The 27,228-nt window shown below is 41.1% G+C and overlaps 1 protein-coding gene across 1 annotated transcript; it reads right to left on the bottom strand.

Moving 5' to 3' along the window:
- Positions 1-1,000: 1,000 nt before the first annotated feature.
- Positions 1,001-27,228, bottom strand: IHO1 (interactor of HORMAD1 1). The gene is made up of 7 exons (XM_060021443.1): positions 27,173-27,228; positions 24,263-24,437; positions 23,069-23,232; positions 9,284-9,332; positions 9,003-9,090; positions 2,491-2,594; positions 1,001-2,146 (listed from the first exon to the last, which is right to left on the bottom strand). Exons 1-7 carry the CDS (start codon positions 27,226-27,228, stop codon positions 1,001-1,003), a joined length of 1,782 nt encoding a protein of 593 aa, XP_059877426.1.

The following is a 27,228-nucleotide window of genomic DNA, read 5'->3' as shown; positions in this document are numbered from 1 at the left end:
CGAAGACCCAATACAGCCAAAAATAAATAAATAAAATTTAAAAAAAAAAGAAAAATCAGTTTGAGTAGGGTGTGGTTTATTCAAAATCATCTTAGGAGAAGCGTAAGGAATAAAAAGATGGTACACACCTTAAAAGTTTTATCTTTATTTTTTGATTTTTTTGTATTACAAAAGAAGTACATATATATTGCAAAAATTCAAAAACTTCAACAAGATATAATTGGAAAGCCAAAGTCTCATATAAGCGCACTGCTCTCCAGAAATGATACGGGGCCCACAGCCACTCTCATTAGCTTTAAAAGAGTGGTTGAAAACAGGACAGGGGAAAACAGCTAGAAAGAAAAATGGAACCGTGTGCCTGTGAAGAGTGTGGTTCCCGGCATTTGGTGCATGTCACCTCTCTTTTCTTGGTGGCTTTATATTTCTCTGTTCACAGGAAGTCTGACTTTGTGTGTGCCCTATAATATTTCCACTGACCAAAAAATGCAGATGCTCTTGCAGCAAAACTGGATACAAATAATAATTTAAAAAAATCCTGAGGCCCAGAAAGATATTGGTCATGTGAAGGAAATGTTTGAAGACCAAAAATGTTGTGTTTGGGAGACATCCTGCCACACCAACAGTTTTGTGAGAGCCCTTCTTCTACTGGATATTCCATATGGAAGGCAGCCCTCCTTCTACCAAACACAACACCCTCCTCCTTATGCCCCACACCCAGGCTGCTGCCCCAGCTCTCACCACCACCTCTGCACACATTTCATTCCCCTAAATAAGGGTGTATTTATCCCTATGCTTTGTCATGGGCAGCACCTGGTACCCAGAATGCTGGATCTGCTCCCCAGCCCTGCACTGACCACCACTCCCTCCAAAGCATAGCCTCTGACCCTGAGGGATCCAGGCAGGCCTTTGGGAACTTTCTGCTGTTAGCCAGCCCAAAGTTCTGTGATTTGTCTTTCCAGCTGAGACCAATAAACCATCAGCTGAATTCACTATGGGCTGGTCAGAAGCCATCATCACTGCTATCAAAACCCAGGTCATAGAGCATATTCTTCCTTGGCTCCTTGCACTGAGGGGGCTCTTTTCTGATGCTGAGGTCACTGAACCAGCTCATCTGTTGGTCCCCCTGGGAACTGTGAGAAAGCAGGCTGTTGTCTTGGGAAGCATGCCCCCTGTACTGCAAGAGATTCCCTTGCACTGCCCTTGCTGTCTTACTGGGCATGACTGTTCCTCTCAGAGCAGAGCAGACTGGTTTTGTGGGGCTCCTGGGGCCCTGAAGATGCAGGGGCTGAGCAATGGGTTCCTGCCACCCTTGGGGGGGACTTTGTGGGATGGAAACTGGAGGGTGAGGATATTTAGAATTGGAAGCACAGGTTTTGCTTGGGGTTTGTTCTTGCTTCCTGGCTAGGAGCCTGCTTCTGGGGGCTTTCCTGGGAGGCTGCTTCTTGCCTTTCCCCCCTCTTTCTACAGTTCTGCCTTTCTGTTCAGTCACCAACCTTTGTTCACAAGGGTTACATGAAAACATGCCTTTGGCTTGACATTTTTGGCAGGTGTTCTTAATGCTGGTTGCAAAGTTGTTTAAATCCAGGGATATAAGCCGCGAAGCTCCTTGGGAAACCAGGTCCCTGTCTTCAGGCATCTTGTGGCCCAGGATGCCAGAGCCATCATTCTCAGAGCCTGTTTTAGTAATAGCACAATTCTGGCAGTTAGTCTGCACTGCCTTGTCCTTGATTTGCCTGTTTCTTTTGCCAGTTCCAACTGCCAGCGGCACAGCCTCTTCTTGGAGAGCACTACTCTTTGCTCCCTCACCCCAGACGCCAGACTCCCCAGGCCTCAAGGAGCCCACACTAAGATTGCATGCAGCAGGGAGGGCCTGGGCCTGCCACATAACTGGTTCCTCAGAGGCATATTTCTCCTGCCTGGTGAAACTGAGGCTCTGGGCCAGAGGTGGTGAAGTCTGAGAAGCACTGTCCTTCACATGTCTGGGTATCCGAGAGACAGAGATCAATTGATTTAGCTCTGCTAGGACACTGGGCATATTCAGCTGGCCTAGCTGCTCATACAGCTGCTGGAAGTCCTTACTCTGCTGAGCAACTAAAACTTCAAAGTGCTTCAGGTTGGACTTCATTTCTATAAACTCTGCTTGTCTCTAAAGAAAGGCAATGAGAAAGAAGGGAGTTACGGACAGTGCAACTCAGAATGCACAATATAACATGTGAACAAAACAAAGGATGGGCCAGCAGATCAAAACCTTGTCCCTTGCTGGGTACTATACAGGGGATACATGGCTACACTCTGGAGCAGGGTCCCTAGGGTCCACATCATGCCAGAGAACCTTGGGAAAGGAAGCTGGCCTCTACCCTGGCCTGTTACCAAGGGGCCTGTGGTGGCCTCTGTTCTTGGCTGAAATTTGCAATTTTAAAGGTGTCTCTCTAGGTCTTAGTAACAAAACCATAAACACACTTGAGGAAAGGGGTCAGGGTCTACACTTACACCTTCAAATCTCTTTTGCAGCTCAAGGATGGCCTGTTCCATGTTGCATTTGTCCCGCACTGTTTCCAACACCAGATCACTCTGGGCCTTCATGGTCTCTTGCACTAAATACAAAACAATGACAATTCACCACATGAAGACTATGCTATGCCCACCCTGCCCAGGCCACAGTCGTGGAGAGGGAGAAGCTGGAACCCGGCACGGGCTACCAGAGCCTGCTCTGCCAACACCCAGAACTCTAGCCATCCAGATCAGCCCTGGTGAGGAGAGAAAGTAAGAACAGGGTGGTTCCTCCACTGTCTCTTCTTCCCTCCCTCCCTGAGAACATCCTGGCCAAAGCAGACTCAACCTTAGCACCTGCTGGGGACTCTGAAACCTGCTGCCCAGATGATGACACCAATGTCCTCTTTGGCCAGCCTTCTTGGCCCTGTCATCAGAGTGATCTTCCTAGAATGTAGATATGATCATGCCTCCTCTAAAACGGTCACTGGAACTTTCAATGGTACCCCACAGGCCACTGGATGAAGTCCAAATCTTTCAATAAATTGGCTAACAAGACCCAGGCTCACTTCCCTTTGACTCACTATCCTCTGCATCTCTGAGTTCTGCCTAAGCAATCTCTCTTCCACCATTGGCTTTTTTTTTTTTTTTTTTTTGCGGTACACGGGCCTCTCACTGCTGTGGCCTTTCCCGTTGAGGAGCACAGGCTCTGGACGCGCAGGCTCAGCAGCCATGGCCCACGGGCCTAGCCGCTCCGCGGCATGTGGGATCTTCCCGGACCAGGGCAAGAACCCATGTCCCCTGCATCGGCTGGCGGACTCTCAACCACTGCACCACCAGGGAAGCGCTTCACCATTGGCTTTTGAACACGCTGTTCCCTTGGTTTACAGTACTCCTGCTTCCATCCCTCAGGAATGGGAGAAAAAAAAAAAAGGATCCTCAGAATGATGGTGAAGTCCTAAGAAGAGGACATAAAGCATAGCCTGCCCAATCTGGAGCTGGAGGCTGAGCTCCAGGCAGGACACCTCTAATGAAAAAGTGAAACAGAAAGACTCCCCAATGTGTTTGAACATATTAATTGGAGATTTACAGTTTTATCTGAAGGTTTATTATCAGACACTGTGCTAGGTGCATGGAAACAATCTTGAACAAAACTCCTTACATGAACTTTGCAGTCTTGAAGAAGAAAAAAATAACAAGTAAACAAACATGCACATTAATAAATGAAAATTGTGATAAGTGCTCTAATAGGAAATATAATAAAAATAAGAGGGTGGGGGCACCTACTTTAGATAAGGTCATCAGAGATAAGAGTCATGTAAGGTGAAACCAGAAAGATAAGGAGCAGCTAGCCCTGCAAAGATTAGGGAGAGGTTATTCAGCTAGAGGAAACAGCAAGTGCAAAAATTCTGAGGCAAGAAAGAGCCTGTGATGACTAGGAATAGACAAGCCAGTGTGGTCTTGGGGGAAAAAAAGTAAAAAGTGGCAAATTTTATGTTATGTGTATTTTACCACAATAAAAAATGTAAGAATTTTTTTAGAAAGCAAATTTTCTATTACTCAACGCAAGTTAAATTCAATGTGTCAAGCAATTAGAAAAAGGGTGTTTACTTATATTTCAAGTACTGGATTCCTGCCCCTAAACTCAATTAGTGAAATATTTTTCCAGACATCCATGTTGATATTTGTAGTAGAAAGCAAATGTAATTGTCCTACCCTAGTTGAGTTCCTAAATATCAATGTTTCTTAGGAACAGAAAATGAGGAAGGCAAGCAAAGTGTTCAATTCTAGATTCAGTACTCAGTAAGCATCAGTCTGTGGTCCCACATATTCTTTCTTTGTCCTTGGGAAACATATGTTCAGGGTCTTCTCCTTTAAAGAGCTTTTGTATTGAGGTATTACTTCCAAAGTCTATTGAATTTTTTTCTTTTAAAAACTATAAAAGGGGCTTCCCTGGTGGCGCAGTGGTTAAGACTCTGTGCTCTCAATGCAGGGGGCACAGATTCGATTCCTGGTGGGGAATCTAAGATCCTGCATGCTGCATGGCGCAGCCAAAAACAAAACAAAACTATAACAGTATAAACAGGCATACAATGAAAAATGATCGAATCTCTCCCATGAAGACCTTGGTCCTGCTTCCTGGATTTAACGTTAAGAGCAGTTTCTGGAATTTTGTATCAATACATGTGCATATCCACGTTTAGGTTATAGATCCTGTGTGTGTGTGCACGTGCAAGCGTGTGTGTGTGTGTGTGTGTGTGTGTGTGTGTGTGTTCTCTAGAAGGAGACTCATTTCATTTCTGCTTTGTCTATAAACAAATTTTTAGCTTTTTAGTGAAAATGCCGTTTAAAATCCACTTCCATATTCTGGACAATATCTCTAGTTTCTTTCTCCCTCCCTTCCTCCCTTTCTTTCTTTCTTTTTTTTTTTTTTCTGCAAAAAGCTTTATTGTTTCCATTTGGTCCAAGGCTTGGGAGAGGGGTCCAGGGTGGTTAAAAAGCTGCCTAGTGGCTGCAGAGAGGGGCTTCAGGTAGAAGGCCTGACACCAGAGGGGCTCTTCAGAGGCCGCTGGGCTCTGGAGGCTCTTAGTCATGCTTGAGGGTGAGCCTTTGGAAGAGGTACTGGCCCAGCCCAGCCTGGGGACCAGCCAGCCTGGGGAGATTAGTCAGGTGGTCGCCATCTTCTTGATGACCTTCACCTGCTCCTCCAGGAAGCAGCTCTCCCGGAAGTCAGAGAGGTGGGGGCCTGTGCGGGCAGAACCTAGGGCGTGCAGGTCCACAAGGACCTGGTTCAGGTTCTTCTCCCTGAGCACGGCGGCTTCCATAGCGTCCTGGGTTTTACCCCACTCATCTTGAGATAGCTTCGGCCGCTGTGCTGGTTTTGCCTTTTCAAGAGACACTCGGCGCCCTCACGATTCTCCTCAGCCAATTCACAGAAAAAGTGGCCCATGCCCTCCAGAGCTACATCATCACTACCAGAGAGAGGTAGGTGTAAGAGGCCTGCAGATGCATGTTGACCAGGCAGTTGACGATAGCCTCTACCTTGGTGGAATAATTCTGACGAATCCGGGAGCTCATGGTTGATGGGTAATAAGGAGTTAAGCTCAAAAAATGGTGTTGGCTGGTCCCGGTGGCCAAGGATAGCTGAGTGGCTGATTGCGAAGGTTGTGACTGGAAAAAAGGTTGGGGGTTGGTCAGAGTTTGGAGCAAGGGGCATCCCTGCATCTGTTCCATCCAAACACTGTTGAAGTAAGAGACAGATCTGAGGGACCGCTGAGTGCACTGCCAATATCTCTATTTTCTTGTGAAGATGATTTTGTTTAGGGACTTCCCTGGTGGTCCAGGGGGTAGGACTCCGCACTCCCAATGCAGGGGGCCCAGGTTCGATCCCTGGTCAGGGAACTAGTTCCTGCATGCATGCCGCAACTAAGAGCCTGCGTGCCACAACTAAGACCCGGTGCAGCCAAAATAAATAAATTAATTAATATTTTTTAGAAAAAAGATGATTTTGTTTGGCTTGAGGCGTCCCAGCACTGGAGCTTACAGGCTGTTGGGTGGGGCCAGGTCTCGGTGCCATGGCCGCAAAATGTCTGCCTCCAGACAGAGTTCACGTCCCTGCTATGTCCACCACCAGCTTTTATGACCCCAGAGAGAGCCATAGCCACCCCCGCCCCCTGCCTCCCCAGGAGACCCTCCAAGACCAGCAGGTAGGTCTGGCCCCGACTTCTGTGAAGTCACTGCTTTTGCCCTGGGACCCCGGTGCGTGCAGGACCTTGTGCACACCCTCCAAGCGTGGAGTCTCTGTTTTCCCCAGTCCTGTGGCGCCTGCAATCAAGCCCTGCTGCCCTTCAAAGCCACATGCTCTGAGGGCTCTTCCTCCCCATGCCAGACCCCTAGGCTGGGGAGCCTGGCACGGGGCTCGGAGCTCTCACTCCTGTGAGAGAACTTCTGTGATATAATTACTCTCCAGTTTGTGGGTCGCCCACCCGGGTGGTATGGGATTTGATTATATTGTGAGTGCGCCACTCCTACCGTCTCGTGGTTTCTTCTTTATGTCTTTGGATATAGAATATCTTTTTTTGGTAGATTCCAGTCTTTTTTTATCGATGGTTGTTCAGCAGTTAGTTGTGATTCTGGTGTGCTCGTGAGAGGAGGTGAGCTCAAGGTCCTCCTACTCGCCGCCACCTTGTCTCTGTCCTTGAAGATGATTTTGTTTATTTCTATTTTAGTGATTTGACAAGGGCTCCATTGAGATGAGGTCATATTCTGATGCTTTTCCACTAATGGCCAGTGATTCTCCTTTAACACTAGTTTTGCTCTCCCTGCTGTGCTAATGAAAGCCGCCTGAGAAAGGGTCTGGAAGCCTCCATGTACAAGAGGAGTTTGCTCAGTCCCCCTTTTTCTCAGGATACCCTTCCCAATTTTCACTGACTGATCTCACTCCTCCACAAGATGTGTCCTGGAGCAAACTATGTGCACATAAGCAGTACCTTGCTGTTTTCATTTAACAATTAATAAATATTTCCATTCCAACATGGTTCATATAGATGGACCTTACTCTGCTCAACAATTATATGTGCCTTGCTCAGAAAGGCATTTCTCACTCTAAAATTATAAAAATGTTGCTCATGCTTTTTACAGTTCTTTTAATGATTTAATCACCACACAATATATTGATTCATATGGAATTAATTTTGACGTATGGAGTTATCTATTTTCCAAAAGAGTCATTCTCTGATTTTGATAGTGGCCCCTCCTTTTTATTCTCCTAATGACCATATTTTTTTTTTTTTTTATGACCATATTTTTCAATAGAACTTATATGTATTAGGTGAAAGTACTGCTTTCTACTAATTACCCCACCTAAACCCAAGACAAAGTGAGATGTGGATGCCCTTGGTAATTTATTCTATTACTCTGGTCCTTGGTGTCCTCAGCTGAAGAAGAAGAGGAGTTAGATTAGATGGCCTTGAGTGATCCTTCTCGTTGTATAGGCAGAATGTGACTGGGGAAAGATTTCATGACCTCATTCTGTGAAGGTATGAATTACATAATAACCCAAGACAGTGCTTTCACATAGTATCTTCCCTGTTCCCTTACAAGCACAGTGAGTGCATCCTGAAAGCCTGCAGAATGCACTGACTGGCAAGTTCAGTGCTCTAGGCTAGCTGGACTGGGCCTAGCTATATGACAGGGGATTTGCCTGGTTCCTCTCTCAATGACTAACTTCCTGTTCCTGATCACTACCTACCAAGAAAGGGAATGATTCTGGACAGGCTCCTTGTGCCTATTTTTAAGAACAACCTGGCTTTTAATTAATGTAGTGCCACAGTGTTTGTTACTGTTTGCCTTATCAATGTGGCTCTCTTGAGTCTTAAGCTCTGAAAGTTAAGAAACCGTCAGGGGTGAAGGATCAGGATCCCCATGCCTACTATAAGCCAGACTCAGTTCTGCTCCTCTCTCTGCCTTCATTCTGTGTTGGGGCCTTGAGCACTTCCATTCCCTATTCTGGGCCTTAAATGCCACACATTTGCTGCAATTCTCCTTTTTGTACTTCACCCAGTTTTAAACATAACAAGTAAAGAGAGTGCTTTCCTTGCACACTTAAAATAAGTTATTTCCAGAACTGGTTTCCAAGCAGATGCACAGTTGCCCTGTGTGTGGGATATTCAGGTTGGAAGCCAGCAGACAGTACAGTGCTTCTTTGTAGACAGATGGGGATTAATTTCTAAGTTACACAAAGGCATTAATTTTTGTAAATCATGAGCAATCCATCCCATGGCATTTGAATAAGTTGACTTCAATTTGTTTAAAATAAAAAATAAACACACAGACAAATGCAAACAAGTGCACATGCAGTCATCATCTTGCTGTTTAGCTGAGAAGCTGTTGGTTCCAGGGAAGTGTTCACCTAAGGAGACGTGTGTAATGGTCAAATAAGGGCCTGAACCATGGTTTCACCTAAATGTAAATCACTAATTGGCAGAGCAGAGGACTTTACAAACCACAGACTGTAACTGAAATTGAGAAAGATGCTGTGATTCACTACAGAACAGCTCTCATTGAAATGAAGGAAGCAAGAACAGTAGGTGACTAGAGTATTTCTAACTCCTAAAGGAGCACTGTCTTTATTTCTAAGTCCTAAGGGAGCAAGGGAGCCTTTATAGACAGCACAGCCAGCAATTCATTTGAGAACCAGGGATGCCCTTGATTCACTTCAAGCAGTGAGATGAGAAACCTGGTAGAACTATCTGTCCTGAGGCAGCAGGGTTACTGGGTGGAGGATTGGTGCTCCAGAAAAGGCATAGAGGGACCACGGCATTCCCATATAGAGGTGAAGCCCACTACCTAGTTCAGCTCCACATCTCTTCAGGGCTAATCTTATGTACCCATTCTCTCATCTGAAACACTGTATGGAACCTCACCACTGGCAGAAATCTGGCTAGGGTCAGAAAGTTCACATTCACTGCTCACCAGTGCCCCCTACTGATAACCTCAAACTCGACACTCACATGTCTTGGCCACAGTTTCCAAAGAATCCAAAATAGATTGGCTTCTGGAATTGAGATGTTCCTCAAATTTTTCCACAGATGTCTGTAACTTAAGAAACCCAAAATTAGGAAATAATTCACAGACTGTTGCCTTATTTTATTAACTTGGTGAACTGTCATTTAATGATAAAAACGGGTAGTTAAAATATTGCTATTCTACACAAACAGAAGTCAATACAATATAATTATTAAACTTCTTAAAATGCAAGATGTTCTAATGCCTTGAAATGTGGCATACTTACCCTGTTAATGCTTTCTTTGATATGGGAAATGAAATTGTATAGAGTCTCACTAAAATAGGAGAGAAAAAAGAAAGTAAATCTTTGCGAAATATTGAAACAGTATGCAACAGAATTGATTCCATAAACATGGCTGGACTCTACCTAGTGCAGCATCAAAACGGTGCTTGATCAGAGTTGAAGACTCAACTCTGAGAAACCTTACTGCCCAGATGGAAAAAAGGAGAACACTGACTTTTCCAATAATTTCCAAAGCAAAACACTTTTTTGTTTTTTTAAATTTACTCTACATGGATCTTAAATGAGGTTGCATTTTAGCAATTCAAATGGTTACTACAGTAGAACAGACCAGCTTTCATTTTTATGGCAAACATGGCTTCAGAGGATAGTGATTTCTTTCTGATAGCCCCAAATTCCTGGATACATCTTAATCTAATGACTATTATTTTGACAGTAAGAATGAGATAATATAGAGACAGTTCTGGGAACAATATTAATTTCTAATGAAAAAGAAATTTTCACAATTATTCCTCAAATAAATATCCCTCTTTTGAAAAAAATCAGACAAGGGTCGTCATTAAAAACTTTTACAGATTTTTGTTTTTTTAATCTATACAAATGCAAATCTTTTTTTTTTTTTTTTTTTTTTTTTTTTTGGTGGTACGCGGGCCCCTCACTGCCGCGGCCTCTCCCGCTGCGGAGCACAGGCTCCGGACGCGCAGGCCCAGCAGCCACAGCCCACAGGCCCAGCCGCTCCGCGGCACGTGGGGTCCTCCCGGACCGGGGCACGAACCCACGTCCCCTGCATCGGCAGGTGGACCCTCAACCACTGCACCACCAGGGAAGCCCGCAAGTATCAATTTTTGAACCCCAATAGGACAACTCTTCATACCAAAGTCTTATGGATGCTTCAAAAGACTATTTTTTTTAATTTTTTTAATCTATGTATAATATCATGTCACATGCAGAGTGACAGTTTTACTTCTTTTCCAATTTGTATTCTTGTTATTTCTTTTTCTTCTCTGATTGCCGTGGCTAGGACTTCCAAAACTATGTTGAATAATAGTGGCGAGAGTGGACATCCTTGTCTTGTTCCTGATCTTAGAGGAAATGCTTTCAGTTTTTCACCATTCAGAATGATGTTTGCTGTGGGTTTGTCGTATATGGCCTTTATTATGTTGAGGTAGGTTCCCTCTGTGCCCACTTTCTGGAGAGTTTTTGTCATAAATGGGTGTTGAATTTTGTCAGAAGTTTTTTCTGCATCTATTGAGATGATCATATGGTTTTTATTCTTCAGTTTGTTAATATGGTATATTACATTGATTGATTTGCGTATACTGAAGAATCCTTGCATCCCTGGGATAAATCCCACTTGATCATGGTGTATGATCCTTTTAATGTGTTGTTGGATTCTGTTTGCTAGTATTTTGTTGAGGATTTTTGCATCTATATTCATCAGTGATATTTGTCTATAATTTTCTTTTTTTTGTAATATCTTTGTCTGGTTTTGGTATCAGGGTGATGTTGGCCTTGTAGAATGAGTTTGGGAGTGTTCCTTCCTCTGCAATTTTTTGGAAGAGTTTGAGGAGGATTGGTGTTAGCTCTTTTCTAAATGTTTGATAAAATTCACCTGTGAAGCCATCTGGTCCTGAACTTTTGTTTGTTGGAAGATTGTTAATCACAGTTTCAATTTCATTACTTGTGATTGGTCTGTTCATATTTTCTATTTCTTCCTGGTTCAGTCTTGGAAGGTTATACCTGTCTAAGAATTTGTCCATTTCTTCCAGGTTGTCCATTTTATTGGCGTAGAGTTGCTCGTAGTAGTCTCTTATGATGCTTTGTATTTCTGTAGTGTCCATCATAACTTCTCCTTTTTTATTTCTGATTTTATTGATTTGAGTCCTCTCCTTACTTTTTTTTTTTTTTTTTTTTGCGGTACGCAGGCCTCTCACTGCTGTGGCCTCTCCTGCTGTGGAGCACACGCTCTGGACGTGCAGGCTCAGCGGCCATGGCTCACGGGCCCAGCCGCTCCGTGGCATGTGGGATCTTCCCGGACCGGGGCACGAACCTGTGTCCCCTGCATCGGCAGGCGGGCTCTCAACCACTGCGCCACCAGGGAAGCCCTCTCCCTCTTTTTTTTGATGAGTCTGGCTAAACATTTATCAATTTTGTTTATCTTCTCAAAGAACAAGCTTTTAGTTTTATTGAGTCTTTGTTATTGTTTTCTTTGTTTCTATTTCATTTATTTCTGCTCTGATCTTTATGATTTCTTTCCTTCTACTAACTTTGGGTTTTGTTTGTTCTTCTTTCTCTAGTTCCTTTAGGTGTAAGGTTAGATTGTTTATTTGAGATTTTTCTTGTTTCTTTTTTAAAAATTATTTATTTATTTATTTAGGGCTGTGTTGGGTCTTCATTGCTGTGCACGGGCTTTCTCTAGTTGTGGCAGACGGGGGCTACTCTTCATTGTGGTACACGGGCTTCTCATTGCAGTGACTTCTCTTGTTGTGGAGCACAGGATCTAGGTGCATGGGCTTCAGTAGCTGTGGCACGTGGGCTCAGTAGTTGTGGCTTGCAGGCTCTAGAGCACAGGCTCAGTAATTGTGGCACACGGGCTTAGTTGCTCCGCGGCATGTGGGATCTTCCTGGACCAGGGCTGGAACCCGTGTCCCCTGCATTGGCAGGTGGATTCTTAACCACTGCGCTACCAGGGAAGTCCCTCTTGTTTCTTGAGGTAGGATTGTATTGCTATAAAATTCCCTCTTAGAACTGCTTTTGCTGCATCCCATAGGTTTTGGATCGTCATGTTTTAGTTGTCATTTGTCTCTAGGTATTTTTTGATTTCCTCTTTGATTTTTTCAGTGATCTCTTAGTTATTTAGTAATGTATTGTTTGCCTCCATGTGTTTGTGTTTTTTACGGTTTTTTCCCTGTAATTTATTTCTAAGCTCATAGCGTTGTGGTCAGAAAAGATGCTTGATATGATTTCAGTTTTCTTAAATTTACCGAGGCTTGATTTGTGACCCAAGGTGTGATCTATTCTGGAGAATGTTCCACGTGCACTTGAGAAGAAAGTGTAATCTGCTGTTTTTGGATGTAATATCCTATAAATATCAATTAAATATATCTGGTATTGTGTCACTTAAAGCTTGTGTTTCCTTATTTATTTTCTGTCTGGATGACCTGTCCATTGGTGTAAGTGAGGTGTTAAAGTCCCCCACTATTATTGTATTACTGTCAATTTCCTCTTTTATAGCTGTTAGCAGTTGCCTTATGTATTGACGTGCTACTATGTTGGGTGCATATATATTTATAATTGTTTTATCTTCTTCTTGGATTGATCCCCTCATCATTATGTAGTGTCCTTCTTTGTCTCTTGTAACATTCTTCATTTTAAAGTCTATTTTATCTGATATGAGTATTGCTATTGCAGCTTTCTTTTGATTTCCATTTGCATGGAATATCTTTTTCCATCCCCTTGCTTCCAGTCTTTATGTGTCCCTAGATCTGAAGTGGGTCTCTTGTAGACAGCATATATATGGGTCTTGTTTTTGAATCCATTCAGCAAGCCTGTGTCTTTGGGTTGGAGCATTTAATCTATTCACGTTTAGGGTAATTATCGATATGTATGTTCCTATTACCATTTTCTTAATTGTTTTGGGTTTGTTTTTGTAGGTGCTTTTATTCTCTTGTGTTTCCCACTTAGAGAAGTTCCTTTAGCATTTGTTGTAGAACTGATTTGGTGGTGCTGAATTCTCTTAGCTTTTGCTTGTCTGTAAAGCTTTTGATTTCTCCATCGAATATGAATGAGGTCCTTGCCAGGTAGAGTAATCTTGGTTGTAGGTTCTTCCCTTTCATCATTTTAAATATATCATGCCACTCCCTTCTGGCTTGTAGAGTTTCTGCTGAGAAATCAGCTGTTAGCCTTATGGGAGTTCCCTTGTATGTTATTTGTCGTTTTATCCCTTGTTGCTTTTAATAATTTTTCTTTGTCTTTAATTTTTGTCAGTTTGATTACTATGTGTCTTAGCATGTGTCTCCTTGGTTTTATCTTGCCTGGGACTCTCTGCGCTTCCTGGACTTGGGTGGCTGTTTCCTTTCCCACGTTAGGGAAGTTTTCGACCATAACCTCTTCAAATATTTTCTCGGGTCCTTTCTCTCTTCTCCTCCTGGGACCCCTATAATGCGAATGTTGGTGCACTTAATGTTGTCCCAGAGGTCTTTTAGGCTGTCTTCTTACTTTTCATTCTTTTTGCTTTATTCTGTTTCATGGCAGTGAATTCCACCCATTCTGTCTTCCAGGTCACTTATCCATTCTTCTGCCTCAGTTATTCTGCTATTGATTCCTTCTAGTGTATTTTTCATTTCAGTTATTGTATTGTTCATCTCTGTTTGTTTGTTCTTTAATTCTTCTAGGTGTTTGTTCTTTAATTCTTCTAGGTCTTTGTTAAATGTTTCTTGCATCTTCTCGATCCTTGCCTTCATTCTTTTCCTGAGGTCCTGGATCATCTTCACTATCATTATTCTGAATTCTTTTTCTGGAAGGTTGCCTATCTCCACTTCATTTAGTTGTTTTTCTGGAGTTTTATCTTGTTTCTTCATCTGGTACATAGTCCTCTGCCTTTCCATTTTGTCTGTCTTTCTGTGAATGTGGCTTTCATTCCACAGGCTGCAGGATTGTCCAAAAGACTGACTTTAAAAGAAGAATTTGATAGAACCGTTTGGAAATCTACAAACCTTATGGTTTTATGAATAAGATTAAGACATTACCTGAAAACAATAAAAATATTAAAATGAAAAAATTAAGGATGAGAACAGAATGCTATTAAAGTATAAAAGCAGAGACTAAGAAAGGGAACTTATAAATTAAAAATAGCAGAAATTAAACAAATAGAATAACTAGAAGATACAGTATGGAAATATGATGGAAAATAGAGCAAAAGACAAAGAGATGAAAAATAAGTAGGTAGTAAAAAAAAAAAAAATTAGAGGATCAGTGCAGGAGATTCAATGCATGCCCAAAATTGCAGATCCAGGAAAAAGAAGAGTGAAAAGGAGGTTTTCAAAGATATAATAAAAGAAAAATTCCCCAAACCAAAAGACACAAGTTATAGGTCAAAAGTAATTCCCCAATGCCCAGGGCTATGACAAGGCACATCAAACCACATTGCTGTAAAATTTCCAAACTCTAAGGATAATGAGAAGATCCTAAAAATTTCCAGAAATAAAAAAGCAAGTGACATACACAGGATCAGGAATCAGAATGGCAGCAGACCTCTTAAAAGCACACAGAGAGCTATAAGACAATGCAGCAATGCTTTACAAATTTTGAACAAAAAGAACTTCCAATCTTGTACAAGGACATAGCTGTGCCAATTGCTTGTAGTCATCATCTGTTCTGAGTGGTCAGTACTCAAGTTGGGTTTTTTTTTAATTACTTTATTGAGGTATGATTAACACACAAGAAGCTGTACATATTTAATGTATACAAGTTTGGAGATAAGTATACAACTGTGAAACCGTCTCCACAATCTATGCCATAAATACATCCATCACCTCCAAAAGTTTCCTTTCACCCTCTTTTATTTATTAGTAGTAGGGATAAGAATACTTAAAAAAGATCTACCCTCTTACCAAATTTTAAAGTATACAACAGAGCATTGTCAAGTATAGGCACTATGCTGTACAGGTCTCTAGGATTTATTCATCTTGTATAAACTGAAACTTTGTACCCTTTGACTAATTCTGCCTGTTTCCCCCACAACTCCCCCAACAACAACCACCATTCTACTCTCTGCTCCTATGAGTTTGATTATTTTACACTCATATAAGTGGTAGCATATAGTTAGTATTTGTCCTTCTATGTCTGGCTTATTTCATTTAGCATAATGTCCTCCAGGTTCATTCATGTTGTCACAACTGGAAGGATTTCCTTCTTTTTTAAGGCTGAAGAATATTTCATTGTATGTACATACCACATTTTCTTTTCCATTCATCCACTGATAGATATTTAGGTTATTTCCATGTCTTGGCTATTGTAAATAATGCTGTGATGAACATGAGAGTGCAGATATCTCTTAAAGATCCTGATTTCAATTCCTTTGAGTATATACTTAGAAGTGGAATTGCTGGATCATATGGTAGTTCTATTTATAATTTTTTGTGGAACCTCCATGCTGTTTTCTAAAGTGGCGGCACCAAGGAATTCCCTGGCAGTCCAGTGGTTAGGACTCCGCGCTTTCACTGCCAAGGATGCATGTTTGATCCCTGGTCGGGGAACTGAGGTCCTGTAAGCCACGCAGCATGGCCAAAAAAAAATTTTTTCTTTTAAATTAGAAAAAATAAAGTGGCTGCACCAGTGTCTACTCCCACCAACAGTGTACAAGAGTTCCCTTTTCTCCATATACTTGCCAGCATTTGTTATTTTTTTAATGATAGCCATTCTGACAGGTGTGAGATGATATCTAATTGTGGTTTTGATAAGCATTTCCCTGATAATTAGCAAAGTTGAGCACTTTTCATATACCTGATGGCCATTAGTATGTCTTCTTTGGAGAACTGTCTATTCAATTCCTTTGCTTGTCTTTTAATCCAGATATTTTGTTTTTTTGTTTTTGTTTGTTTTTGCTATTGGGTTGTAGGTGTTCCTTATATGTTTTATATTAACCTTTATCAGATATATGGTTTGCAAATGTTTTCTATCCCATGGGTTGCCTTTTTGTTTTCTTTTTTTCTTTTTTTCTTTTTTTCTTTTGGCTGCATTGGGTCTTCATTGCTGCATGTGGGCTTTCTCTAGTTGTGGTGAGCCAGGGCTACTGTTCGTTGAGGTGCATGGGCTTCTCATTGTGGTGGCTTCTCTTGTTGCAGAGCATGGGCTCCAGGTGTGTGGGCTTCAGTAGTTGTGGCACGTGGGCTCGGTAGTTGTGGCTTGCACGCTCTAGAGCACAGGCTCAGTAGTTGTGGCACACGGGCTTAGTTGCTCCACAGCATGTGGGATCTTCCCAGACCAGGGATCAAACCCGTGCCCCCTGCATTGGCAGGCAGATTCTTAATCACTGTGCCACCAGGAAAGTTTGCCTTTTCATTTTCTTTGTTTCATTTGCTGTGCAGAAACTTTTTTACAGTTGACCCTTAAACAACATAGGTTTGATATTCATGGGTCCACTTATATGCAGATTTTTTTCAATAAACATAGTTGGCCCTTTGTGTTCGAGGGTTTTGCATGTGCAGATTCATCCAACCATGGACAGAAATTTCCATCTGCAGTTGGCTGAGTTTGTGGATTCAAAACCTGAAGATATAGAGGGCTATGGGACTTGAGCATCAGTGGATTTTGGTATATGTAGGGTCTCCTGGAACCAATCTCCTTTGGATACTGAGGGACGCCTGTAGTTTGATGTAATCCCACTTGTCTATTTTTCCTTTTGTTGCGTGTGCTTTTGGTGTCATATCCAAGACATCATTGCCAGGACCAACGTCAAGAAGCTTTTTCCCTATGTTTTCTTCTAGGTGTTCTACGGTTTCAAGTCTCACGTTTAAGTCTTTAATCCATTTTGAGTTGACTTTTGTGTATGGTATAAGATAAGGGTCCTTTTCCATTCTTTTGCATAAGGACCCAGTTTTCCCAGCATCATTTGTTGAAAAGATTATCATTATCTCATTGTGTATTCTTTGCATGTCTCATGCTGTATTAAACATTTAAAACATAACCTCCGGGCTTCCCTGGTGGCGCAGTGGTTGAGAGTCCGCCTGCTGATGCAGGGGACACAGGTTCATGCCCCGGTCCGGGAAGATCCCACATGCCGCAGAGCGGCTAGGCCCATGAGCCATGGCCGCTGGGCCTGCGCGTCCGGAGCCTGCGCGTCTGGAGCCTGTGCTCCGCAATGGGAGAGGCCACAACAGTGAGAGGCCCGCGTACCACAAAATAAAAGAAACAGAAAAAAAACATAACCCCCTAAATGGTCCATATAATAGAGTACAATGCAACCACAGAAATGATTTTGTAGATGAAACAGAAATATAGTCATTTAATATTATTAAATTTAAAAAACAGATTGCAGAATAGTCCATAGGAAACTATCCCATTTTTATTTTTGAAAATACACAAAAATAGGGCTTCCCTGGTGGCGCAATGTTTAAGAATCCGCATGCCAATGCAGGGGACATGGGTTCGAGCTCTGGTCCAGGAAGATCCCACATGCAGCAGAGCAACTAAGCTCGTGCACCACAACTACTGAGCCTGCACTCTAGAGCCTGAGAGCCACAACTACTGAAGCCTGTGTGCCTAGAGCCCATGCTGCACAACAAGAGAAGCCACTGCAATGAGAAGCCTGTGCACTGGAACGAAGAGTAGCCCCTGCTCGCCGCAACTAGAGAAAGCCCACGCGCAGCAACAAAGACCCAACGCAGCCAAAAATAATAAATTAAATAAATAAATTTAAAAAGAAAGAAAGAAAATACTCAAAAATAGAGCAGAGTTAGTGGTGGTTCACAGAGTAAGTTGATTCAGAGGCAGACTTGAAAATCTGACAGACCCAAGATCTCTGCCCAAAACTCCCACTCAGTTTAGATGTGCTCCCTTGGATGGAGTCTTTCCTGACGCCCCCAGTCAGAGCTGGAAGCCTGTCCTCAGGGCTCGCAAAGCATTGGATGAAACCTCTACTACAGAATCTACAAATTTATATTTAGAGTGAAAAGTCTAGATTCTTTATTTTAGTTTGTTCTGCATCTGACCCTCTTTCCTGTTTGAGGAGTTCCTCAGGTTAGGGATCTTAGGGAGGAGTAGAGTCTCTCTTTCCTCCTCTTGAGGCTGAGGGTGCCAGAGGCTTGCTTTCTGAGCTTTTCCTGAACCCTGAGCTCTCTCCTCACACATGCCTTGCCAGACTGGGAGTCAGGAGAAAAAGACTGTGAGCTCTCTTTTCTGGTCGCTATGGCAATAGTAGTAGAAAGATGGAGCGCCATGGGACTGATAAAATTGTCCAGGACTCGGGACTTCCCTGGTGGTCCAGTGGTTAACACTTCGCCTTCCAGTGCAGGGGGTGCAGGTTCGATCCCTGGTCGGGGAGCTAAGATCCCACATGCCTCGCAGCCAAAAAACAATAAAACAATCACCAAAAACCCCCCAAAAAAACATAAAACGGAGCAATTTTGTAACAAATTCAATAAAGATCTTAAAAAGGGACCACATCAAAAAAAAAAAAAAAGAAAAGAAAAGTGACCAGGACTACACTGACTACAATGCAGGGAAGGGTCTAGTGCATTCTGGGCAGGGGGTAGTGGGCAGCAGAATCTGCCCTGGACTAATTTTGAGACTTTGTTTGGGAAGTTGTCCATGGCAGGTAGTTGTTGGCAATTGTACAACTGTGGCAGAAACTTAAATTGGCCTCATTTTCTTCCTTGGAAATTAGATTCTTGATCCTCACCCTCCATGCACTGCCACCCAGATAGATGACATTCCCAGACTCCCTTGCATCTAGGTGTGGCCATGTGAGTAAATTTTAGCCACTGTGAGATATAAGCAAAAGTGTTGCATGCAACTTCCAAGAAGAATCCTAGGGAATTCCCTGTCAGTCCAGTGGTTAGGACTCTGTGCTTTCACTGCCATGGGCCTGGGTTCAATACCTGGTCGGGGAACTGAAATCCTGCAAGCTACATGGTGTGGCCAAGAAAAAAAAAAGAATCCTAAAGGGACAGGAAGATACCCTTCTTCCTTTGCTCATCCATCAGCTGTCTGGAACTCTGATGTAACAGCTGGAATTGCAGCAGCCTCCAAGCAGTGTGAGGATGGCAGGGGTGGGGGGGTCATACTTTAGGGATGGCAGACCACACTGCTGGAAGGAGCCAGATCCTTGAGGTCCATGAAGCCATTATTCTAGCCCTGGACCACACACTTCAGGATGATTTTTGCATTAAAGAAAAATAAACATCTTTTAAAATTTTCTATTATTATAATGAGAATGAGTGTATATACGTCAATGCAGCTGAACATAATCCTAACTAATAAAATGAACCACCCAATATCTTTTAATAATTTTTAACACTTTAAAAAATTTAAATTAACATAGAAATTTGTATGTGTGTGTGTGTATACACAGTTCTATGAGTTTTAACACAAAATTAGGATTCATGTAACCACCATTACAACCAGGATATAAGACAGTATCCAAAAAAAATCTTTTATGCTGTCTCTTTGTGGTAAAGTCCAGCCCACACCATAACCCTTGGTAATCACTGATCTGATACCCATCCCTATAGTTTTGCTTTTCTCAGAATGTCATTTAAATGGAATCATAGAGTATGCAACCTTTGTGATTTCTTTCGCTTAGCATAGTGCTTTTGAGATTCAGCCATGTTGTTGTATAGCAATAGTTTATTCCTTTTCATTGCTGAGTAGTGTTCCATCGTATGGACATACCATTGTTTGTTTATCCATTCATACATAGAAGGACATTTGAGTTGTGTCCAGTTTTTGGTGATTATGAGCAAGGCTACTATAAACGTTATTGCATAGGCTTCTGTGTAAACATAAATTTTCATTTATCTAGGATAAATACCTAGGAGTAGAACTGCAGAGCCATATAGTGAATTATGTTTAATTTTATAAGAAACTGTCAAACTTTTCCAAAGGGGCTGTATCATTTTGCAATTCCACCAACAAGATTTCCATTTGGTCTATATCCTTGCTCGGCACTTGGTATTTTCAGTTTTTGTTTGTTTTAATTTTAGCCATGCTAACAGATAAGCAGTAATATCTCATTATGATTTCAAGTTTTATTTCCAAAATGGCTAATGGTGTTGAGAAACTTTTAATGTATTTATTTGCCATCCATATGTTTTCTTTTTAAAAAAAATTATTTTATTTATTTATTTTTGGCTGTGTTGGGTGTTTGTTGCTGTGTGCAGGCTTTCTCTAGTTACAGTGAGTGGGGGCTACTCTTCCTTGTGGTGCATGGGTTTCTCATTGCAGTGGCTTCTCTTGTTGCGGAGCATGGACTCTAGGCATGTGGGCTTCAGTAGTTGTGGCACACAGGCTCAGTAGTTGTGACTCACGGGCTCTAGAGCACAGGCTCAGTAGTTGAAGCACATGGGCTTAGTTGCTCTGTGGCATGTGGGATCTTCCCGGACCAGGGCTCAAACCCGTGTCCCCTGCATTGGCAGGCGGATTCTTAACCACTGCACCACCAGGGAAGTCCCCATGGTTCATTTTATAATCTATTTGTGGTCCTTAGGTTATTCATTGGTTATGAGACTGATCTGTTTTCTCAAATATGACTGATTAAAAAATAAGAATCTGGGTAATGGATATCCATTGTCTGGTGTGCCCAGCATCCAGCTCTAATGGGGAATTGCTTCTTTCTGCATCCACAAAGTGATTCTGGTGAGGACTTCCAGTCACAGCCCCCTCCCCTTACCCCCCCACAACCTAATAAACAAGCCCATCAGAAGCTTTCACTAGGATTTTCAAATTGTAACTAAGGGGTGAGAGTCTCTTTTTCTGTGTTAATAGGAAGCTGATCTCTAGTAGGAGAGAATGAAGTATAGACGGAGAGAGAAGCACAGAAAAGAGACAGATTCTGATTTCATTTCATTCCCTGCCCTTCCCAGATTGGTTAAGAGAGCTAATATATCCTCCTTTTTGTCCAGGCTAGTTTGAGGTGGGTTTTTATTTGAGTCATAACAAATGCAATCTGAATGATTAAGGCTTCTTTTGAGATATCTTAACCTCATATGCCCTTTCTATACATTTGGGAAAACATGTACTTTCAAAACACAATATGTAAATCCATGTCTTATTGATTTGTAGCATCTCTTTATGTTTGAACTCGGTACCATGCCTTATCATTTTCCTGCTTCCAAATTTACAGTGGTATGCTTTCTCTTTCTCATTTAAAAATTTCTCATTCCGCACCACATTTCTGATAAGCACTTATTGACAGAAAACAAGGAATCTAAAATCTTGGGGGTTGTTTTTGCCAGAATTTATTAAAATTATGATTTTCTGCTTAGCATTTAAATCAATATTGTAAGCTTGAAATTTTTTAAATAGAGAAGAGATTCTTCAGTGTCCTTATCATCTGTTCTCTCTATATAAATACTATTTATTTTTTGCCAGCCATCTTGTAAATAATCATTAACAGAAACTCATTTCTGGGAATTCCCTGGCGGTCCAGTGGTTAGGACTCCATGCTCTCACTGCCGAGGGCCTGGGTTCAATCCCTGGTCTGGGAAGTAAGATCCCACAAGCCACATGGCCAAAAAAAAAAAGAAACTCATTTTACTACAAAAAAAAAAAGGAAATGAAAAATGAAATAAAGAAAGGAAGGGAGGGAGGGAGGGAGGAAGGAAATATCAAGAAGGACTTAATGTTTCAAAAAAAGTTTTTTTAGCTACAGAAATCTTATTTCTTTATTTATTTGTTTGGCTGCACTGGGTCTTAGTTGCAGTATGCTGGATCTTTTTTTTTTTAGTTGCGGCATGTGGGATCTAGTTCCCCTACCATGGATCAAACCCGGGCCCCCTGAATTGGGAGCATGGTGTCTTAGCCACTGGACCACCAGGGAAGTGCCTTAGCTACAGAAATCTTGATCAAATAAAATGTAATACAAAAGCCCAGAGAACAAAAAAATTAAGACTAATTTATCTGAAGCAGTAAGATGAGAGGAGCCTGATCATCTGCAGTACTCTACCATTGTTATGAGTCCTAGAGCCTAGATTCCTAGGGGAAGGAAGTCTGTCAGCATCTGGGAAATGTTTATTTATCAGCAGAATCAAACACTTCGTATAGAGCATTTTGCTTTTCTCTCTAAAGGAATGTAAGTATACAGTGGAAAAGATACCTAGTCTTTTAAAGAATTCCTAATTTTAAAGAATTCCTAATCTAGAATTTTTAAAGAAATTCTAGCTTTTTCGACATGAAAGTACTAGTGGTGATGCTAAGTGATACATCTTTACTGTTACAGAAATAATAAAGTATATTTCTGCTTGGGTGTTATGATTTCTATGATACCTAAAGATGTCCTGTTAATAACTTACTACCAAGAAATGAACAAGTTAATTTCCTCAGTGACTGCCACTTATTCATTTACAAATTAATATAGTAGCCCTAATATTTGCTTATATATATACACACACATATATATGTAGCGAATAAGAATATGTATAAAATTTAGGGTATATCTTTTTTTTTTTTTTTTGCGGTATGCAGGCCTCTCACTGTTGTGGCCTCTCCCGTTGCACAGCACAGGCTCTGGACAGGCAGGCTCAGCGGCCATGGCTCACAGGCCCAGCCGCTCCGCGGCATGTGGGATCTTCCTGGACCCGGGCAAGAACCCATGTCCCCTGCATCGGCAGGCGGACTCTCAACCATTGCATCACCAGGGAAGCCCTAGGGTATATCTTTAAAAATACCATTTCAAAGTGAGAAAATCAGCCTGAACTATGACTTAAGAATTCATGTGCTATATTCTTGACCCTAAAACAAATATTAACTAATTTCCTAATTCTGATGATCTGAAAAAAAAAATTAAAGGGCAGAATTTTAGGCAGAATAAATATAACATTACTTGAATATTGCATTTCTCTGAGAAGTTCTTTAGCTTAATATTTAGAGAGCTCAAAACTGTGGCAGCCATAAGTCACAGTGACAAGAAAACAAATAAAGAGTAATTATTAGATGAGCTGTAAAGGCAAGAATGCTATCATGCTGAAACTGAATTTTTCGACTACTGACATTCCATTTTCTGCTTCGCTCAGAAGAGAGGAGCTGTTTCATCCACTTGAAAGGTTTGTGTACCTGTCACATTTGTCTTTTGCAGTTTTCTTTTTCTCCTCAAACTGTTCCAAGAGGCCTTTTGATTTTCCAACTGACAAAGGAAGAGGAAATAAGCCTCCATCTTTTGTATCTCTTCCAAACAGCTGGGGTTTTGTTTGGTACTTTATGAAAATACTAGGTTCACTCTGTTCAATGGAAAAAAAAAATCATAGCATTTCACACATAAAAATATTTATAGCATGCACTATTTTCTATACAAAGCAGAGTCACACTTAAGTGCAAACCATAAAATACAATATAGCATGTAGTATTTCCTTTTTATTTCATATGTACCAGAACATTATATTAAAACAAAGCAACTCTTTTTACTAATATAATTTCTGCCTTACCAGACCAGAGGTATTTAAAATGTCAGCTAAAATGGCTTAAAATCAATTGCATAAATTTAAAGGCAGCAACAGAAAATTATGCTGTCTTGAGATGATGTGTTAAAGTTTTTATATTAATAAGTTTAATTCAAATTGCTGTTGCTCAGTTGCTGATGAACTAAACTTGTTGATAAATTTGACTGTGATGCAGGCATATGGTGAGCCATTTCCTGCATTCTGAGGCAAAACTTACTCTGGAACATTCAGGCAGTACATTTACTCCTTCATATCACTGAGTACCAATTTTTGTACTAAAATATTTATCTCAGATCATACCTTAATAACTTAAAGTATTGACCTAATCTTATTCATTAAGTCCCTATATGATGCAGTTACGTCTGTGTATAGTTAGATCTTGTTCTACATCAAACTAAGTAAATATATAAAAATATTTCTGACTCACAAAATAAGATAGGCTGGTCTCAAAAAATCAAGAGATTCTGTTCCTCATTCTGGCCCTTATTCATCAGCTTAGGCCTCAATATCCTCATCTCCTTCTTCAAGGAGTTAAATGTCATGCAATATTTGGCACTCCCTAGGAGTAGTCAAAGTACTTGCACTATTCTAATATATTGTTTTAGTAATGGAAGAAAATGCAAATATAAATATGTTTTCCATTTCACACTACCAAGTCAAATGAGTCACCAATCAAGCACAAATCTATTTAGGACAGTAATCCTTAGAGATGTACAACTCTAAAATATAACCCAGCAGAATAAGTCTTCTTTACAGTTTATGTCCATAATGACTGTGAAACATGTGCAGAGATTCTGGGATTCAGACTTACATCCAGAGAATTCTGTTGTGACTGTTTTGGATGTCTCAAGTGGACACCAAAGTCCAAGGGTGTTGACGGGGTCTCTGAACTTTCTGGACAGAACTGGGATCCAAAAAGGAACTGGGAATCACTGAGACCAGAGTAATCAGTCTGATTATTATTCCAGTTAGATGACTTAGTGGCCCTGAAATTAAGCAAGAAAATACAAGTATATCAAGTGGGCAAATGAAACCATAATTCAAAACTATTTTAGAATATTCTGGGCAGAATGCTAGCTTTTTTTGACCTCCTAGTCCCCTGCACACTGCCAGTACTACATGTAAAGAAACAAGGAAATTTTGAATGCCAGACATTTCAATTACAACAACCTGGGAACAATCAGATGGAATTTCAAACATTAAGGAGTAACACCATTATTCCTTGTACTATAACATTATGTACTATAACACCATTTTGGATATCAAAGTTCACAAAATCTTTAGGGATTAAGAGAACATTATCTTTTAAAAGGTTGAATTTGTTCATCACTAAGGGAATAGATTAAAAATAAAATATGGCTTATGCATATAACTGATGCAGTAGTCAGAAGCAATAAGCTAGATTTACATATAACCATATGGATAAGTCTCAAAAATATAATTTTTGAGTGCAGAAAAAGTAAAAATTTAATGAACTCTCTCATACATTAATGTAATTTATAAGGATACATCATACACACCAAACAAGTATGTAACTGAGTATGTAGAAGGTTAATTGGAAGGATACATATTAAGTCTCCTAGATTGTGTGTCTGTAGGGAAGGAAAGGAGCAGGATTGGAGGGAGAGAAGGAGCTATAATACAACAAACACAAGATAGACCTAGATATGGACTGAATGTTTGTGTCCTCCAAAAATTCATGTGTTGAAGCCCTAAGCTCTATTTTGACAGTTTTTGGAAATGGGGCCTTTAGAAGGTAATTACGGTTCGAAGAGGTGAGGAGAGTGGGACCCTCATGATAGGATTAATGTCCTTTTTTTTTTTTTTTTTTTTTGCGATACGCGGGCCTCTCAGTGTTGTGGCCTCTCCCGTTGCGGAGCACAGGCTCCAGACGCGCAGGCTCAGCGGCCATGGCTCACGGGCCCAGCTGCTCCGTGGCATGTGGGATCTTCCCGGATCAGGGCACGAACCCATGTGCCCTGCATTGGCAGGCAGACTCTCAACCACTGCGCCACCAGGGAAGCCCAGGATTAGTGTCCTTTTAAGAAGAGACACCAAAGAGCTGGCCCTCATTCTTTCTCTCTCACCATGTGAGGACACAGAAAAAGGCAGCTGTCTGCAAGCCAAGAAGGGAGTCTTCACCCAAAACCAATCATGCTGGCATAGGGTTCTAGGACTTTCAATCTCTAGAACTGTGAGAAAATAAATTTCTGTTATTTAAGCCATCCAGTTTATTGTACTCTGTTATGGCAGCCCAAGCAGACTAAAATAGGCCTCATCCAGACTGAAGAATATGATCAACTCAGGTTTGCACAAAGAAAGATCCATTAAACATTGTGTTATTCCCTTTCACACTTTTAGTGTCATATCCTTGCTTGTTCTAAATACTTCCAGCTGTGGACTTCCAAATTGCTTCCCATGGATACTTATGCCAGTCTAAATCTCACATATGAAGGGGATAATGATATTGATAATGATACAATCACACTTGAACACAGTGTACTAAGCCTACTACAGAGACAGCACGTAAGTGGACAGACAAGTAAAATATATAGTCTTCAAGTTTTACTTGAAAGACACCTCGGTAACAATTTGTGTTACTTAATGCTGTTGTGTAACCCAAGAAAACATGCTTTTCATTAAAACACGTACACGTAGATCATTCCTTTTCCAAATGTTAGATTTAAAATAGATAGCCTATAAGTACATATTCTAAGCTAAACGAATCATTATTTATTAATACAAGACAAAAAGAAACCCTACTTGCTCAGAACAGAGACATTATTTTGACTCATAGAATCATTTTCTAAGATTAGCTAAGGTAATAGGCTGCACACATATAATATGATTTGCATAATCACTGCTCAAAATAGCTAAATAGCTCTCTGTGTCTCCCCTCTTAGGTCAAAGAGAATAATTAGCTGGGCTGGAAAAGAAACAGCTCTGTAAGCCTACAGAAGTCCTGTAGGATTCACATCTTAAAGCTACGATCTGGAATTAGGCATAGATTTTTTCCCCCCTACTCTGTATCAATTGTAAGCTCTTTTCTTCTTTTTAAGAGAAACAACAACAACAACAATGTTTTAGGTTTTTTGCTGTCTTTAGGAAGGTGTTAGGAAGAAAAGAAACTATCCAATGATAAAAGCATACCAAAACAATTGGAAATCCCTTAATATATACTACTTCTGGGGTACGCCCACCAAGTTAGCAATGGCAGGCCTACTGCATGGCTAGTGGACACCAATATAAGTACCTCAGTGGAGTAGTAGAGGGGGCAGTATCTCAATGAGCCCTGTCAACAGTTGGAGTGGTTCTTGATTTCATGGTGCCTACAAATTGTACTACACAATTGAACACTTATCTGAACATTGTCTTGAGTTTGATCCTTGCTGTTTCAATAGCAATTGCTCCAAATGAGGTGAGCGTTTCCAGATGTTGGACCATGTCTAACTCTCATAGTCCCTAGGTCCAGTGCTGGACAGAGTCATTACTCAATTAACACACATAGCCATTGATACTGCTTTTATAATCAGAAAATAGGCAAAAGGAAAAAGACAAATATGGGAGGGTGCAGTGGTGACAAGAGAGGGAAGAGAAAGGGAAGAAGCTATATCAGGTAACCCTATTACTATAAACTAATAGGAAGGGGAGCCTGTTTCTATGAAATCAGTGCAACTATAAGATCCTCTTAAGTATCAGAGTATATAACCAGAAAACTTACCCAGAGCCTGAGGGAATACTGAGCATCTCTTTGATATTCCAGACATTAAAATTCAT

Source organism: Delphinus delphis, chromosome 10, assembly GCF_949987515.2.
Source record: "Delphinus delphis chromosome 10, mDelDel1.2, whole genome shotgun sequence".
In the NCBI taxonomy this organism is placed as follows: Eukaryota; Metazoa; Chordata; class Mammalia; order Artiodactyla; family Delphinidae; genus Delphinus; species Delphinus delphis.
Note: the sequence above shows the minus strand (reverse complement) of the source record. Positions and strands in the feature narration are given on the sequence as shown.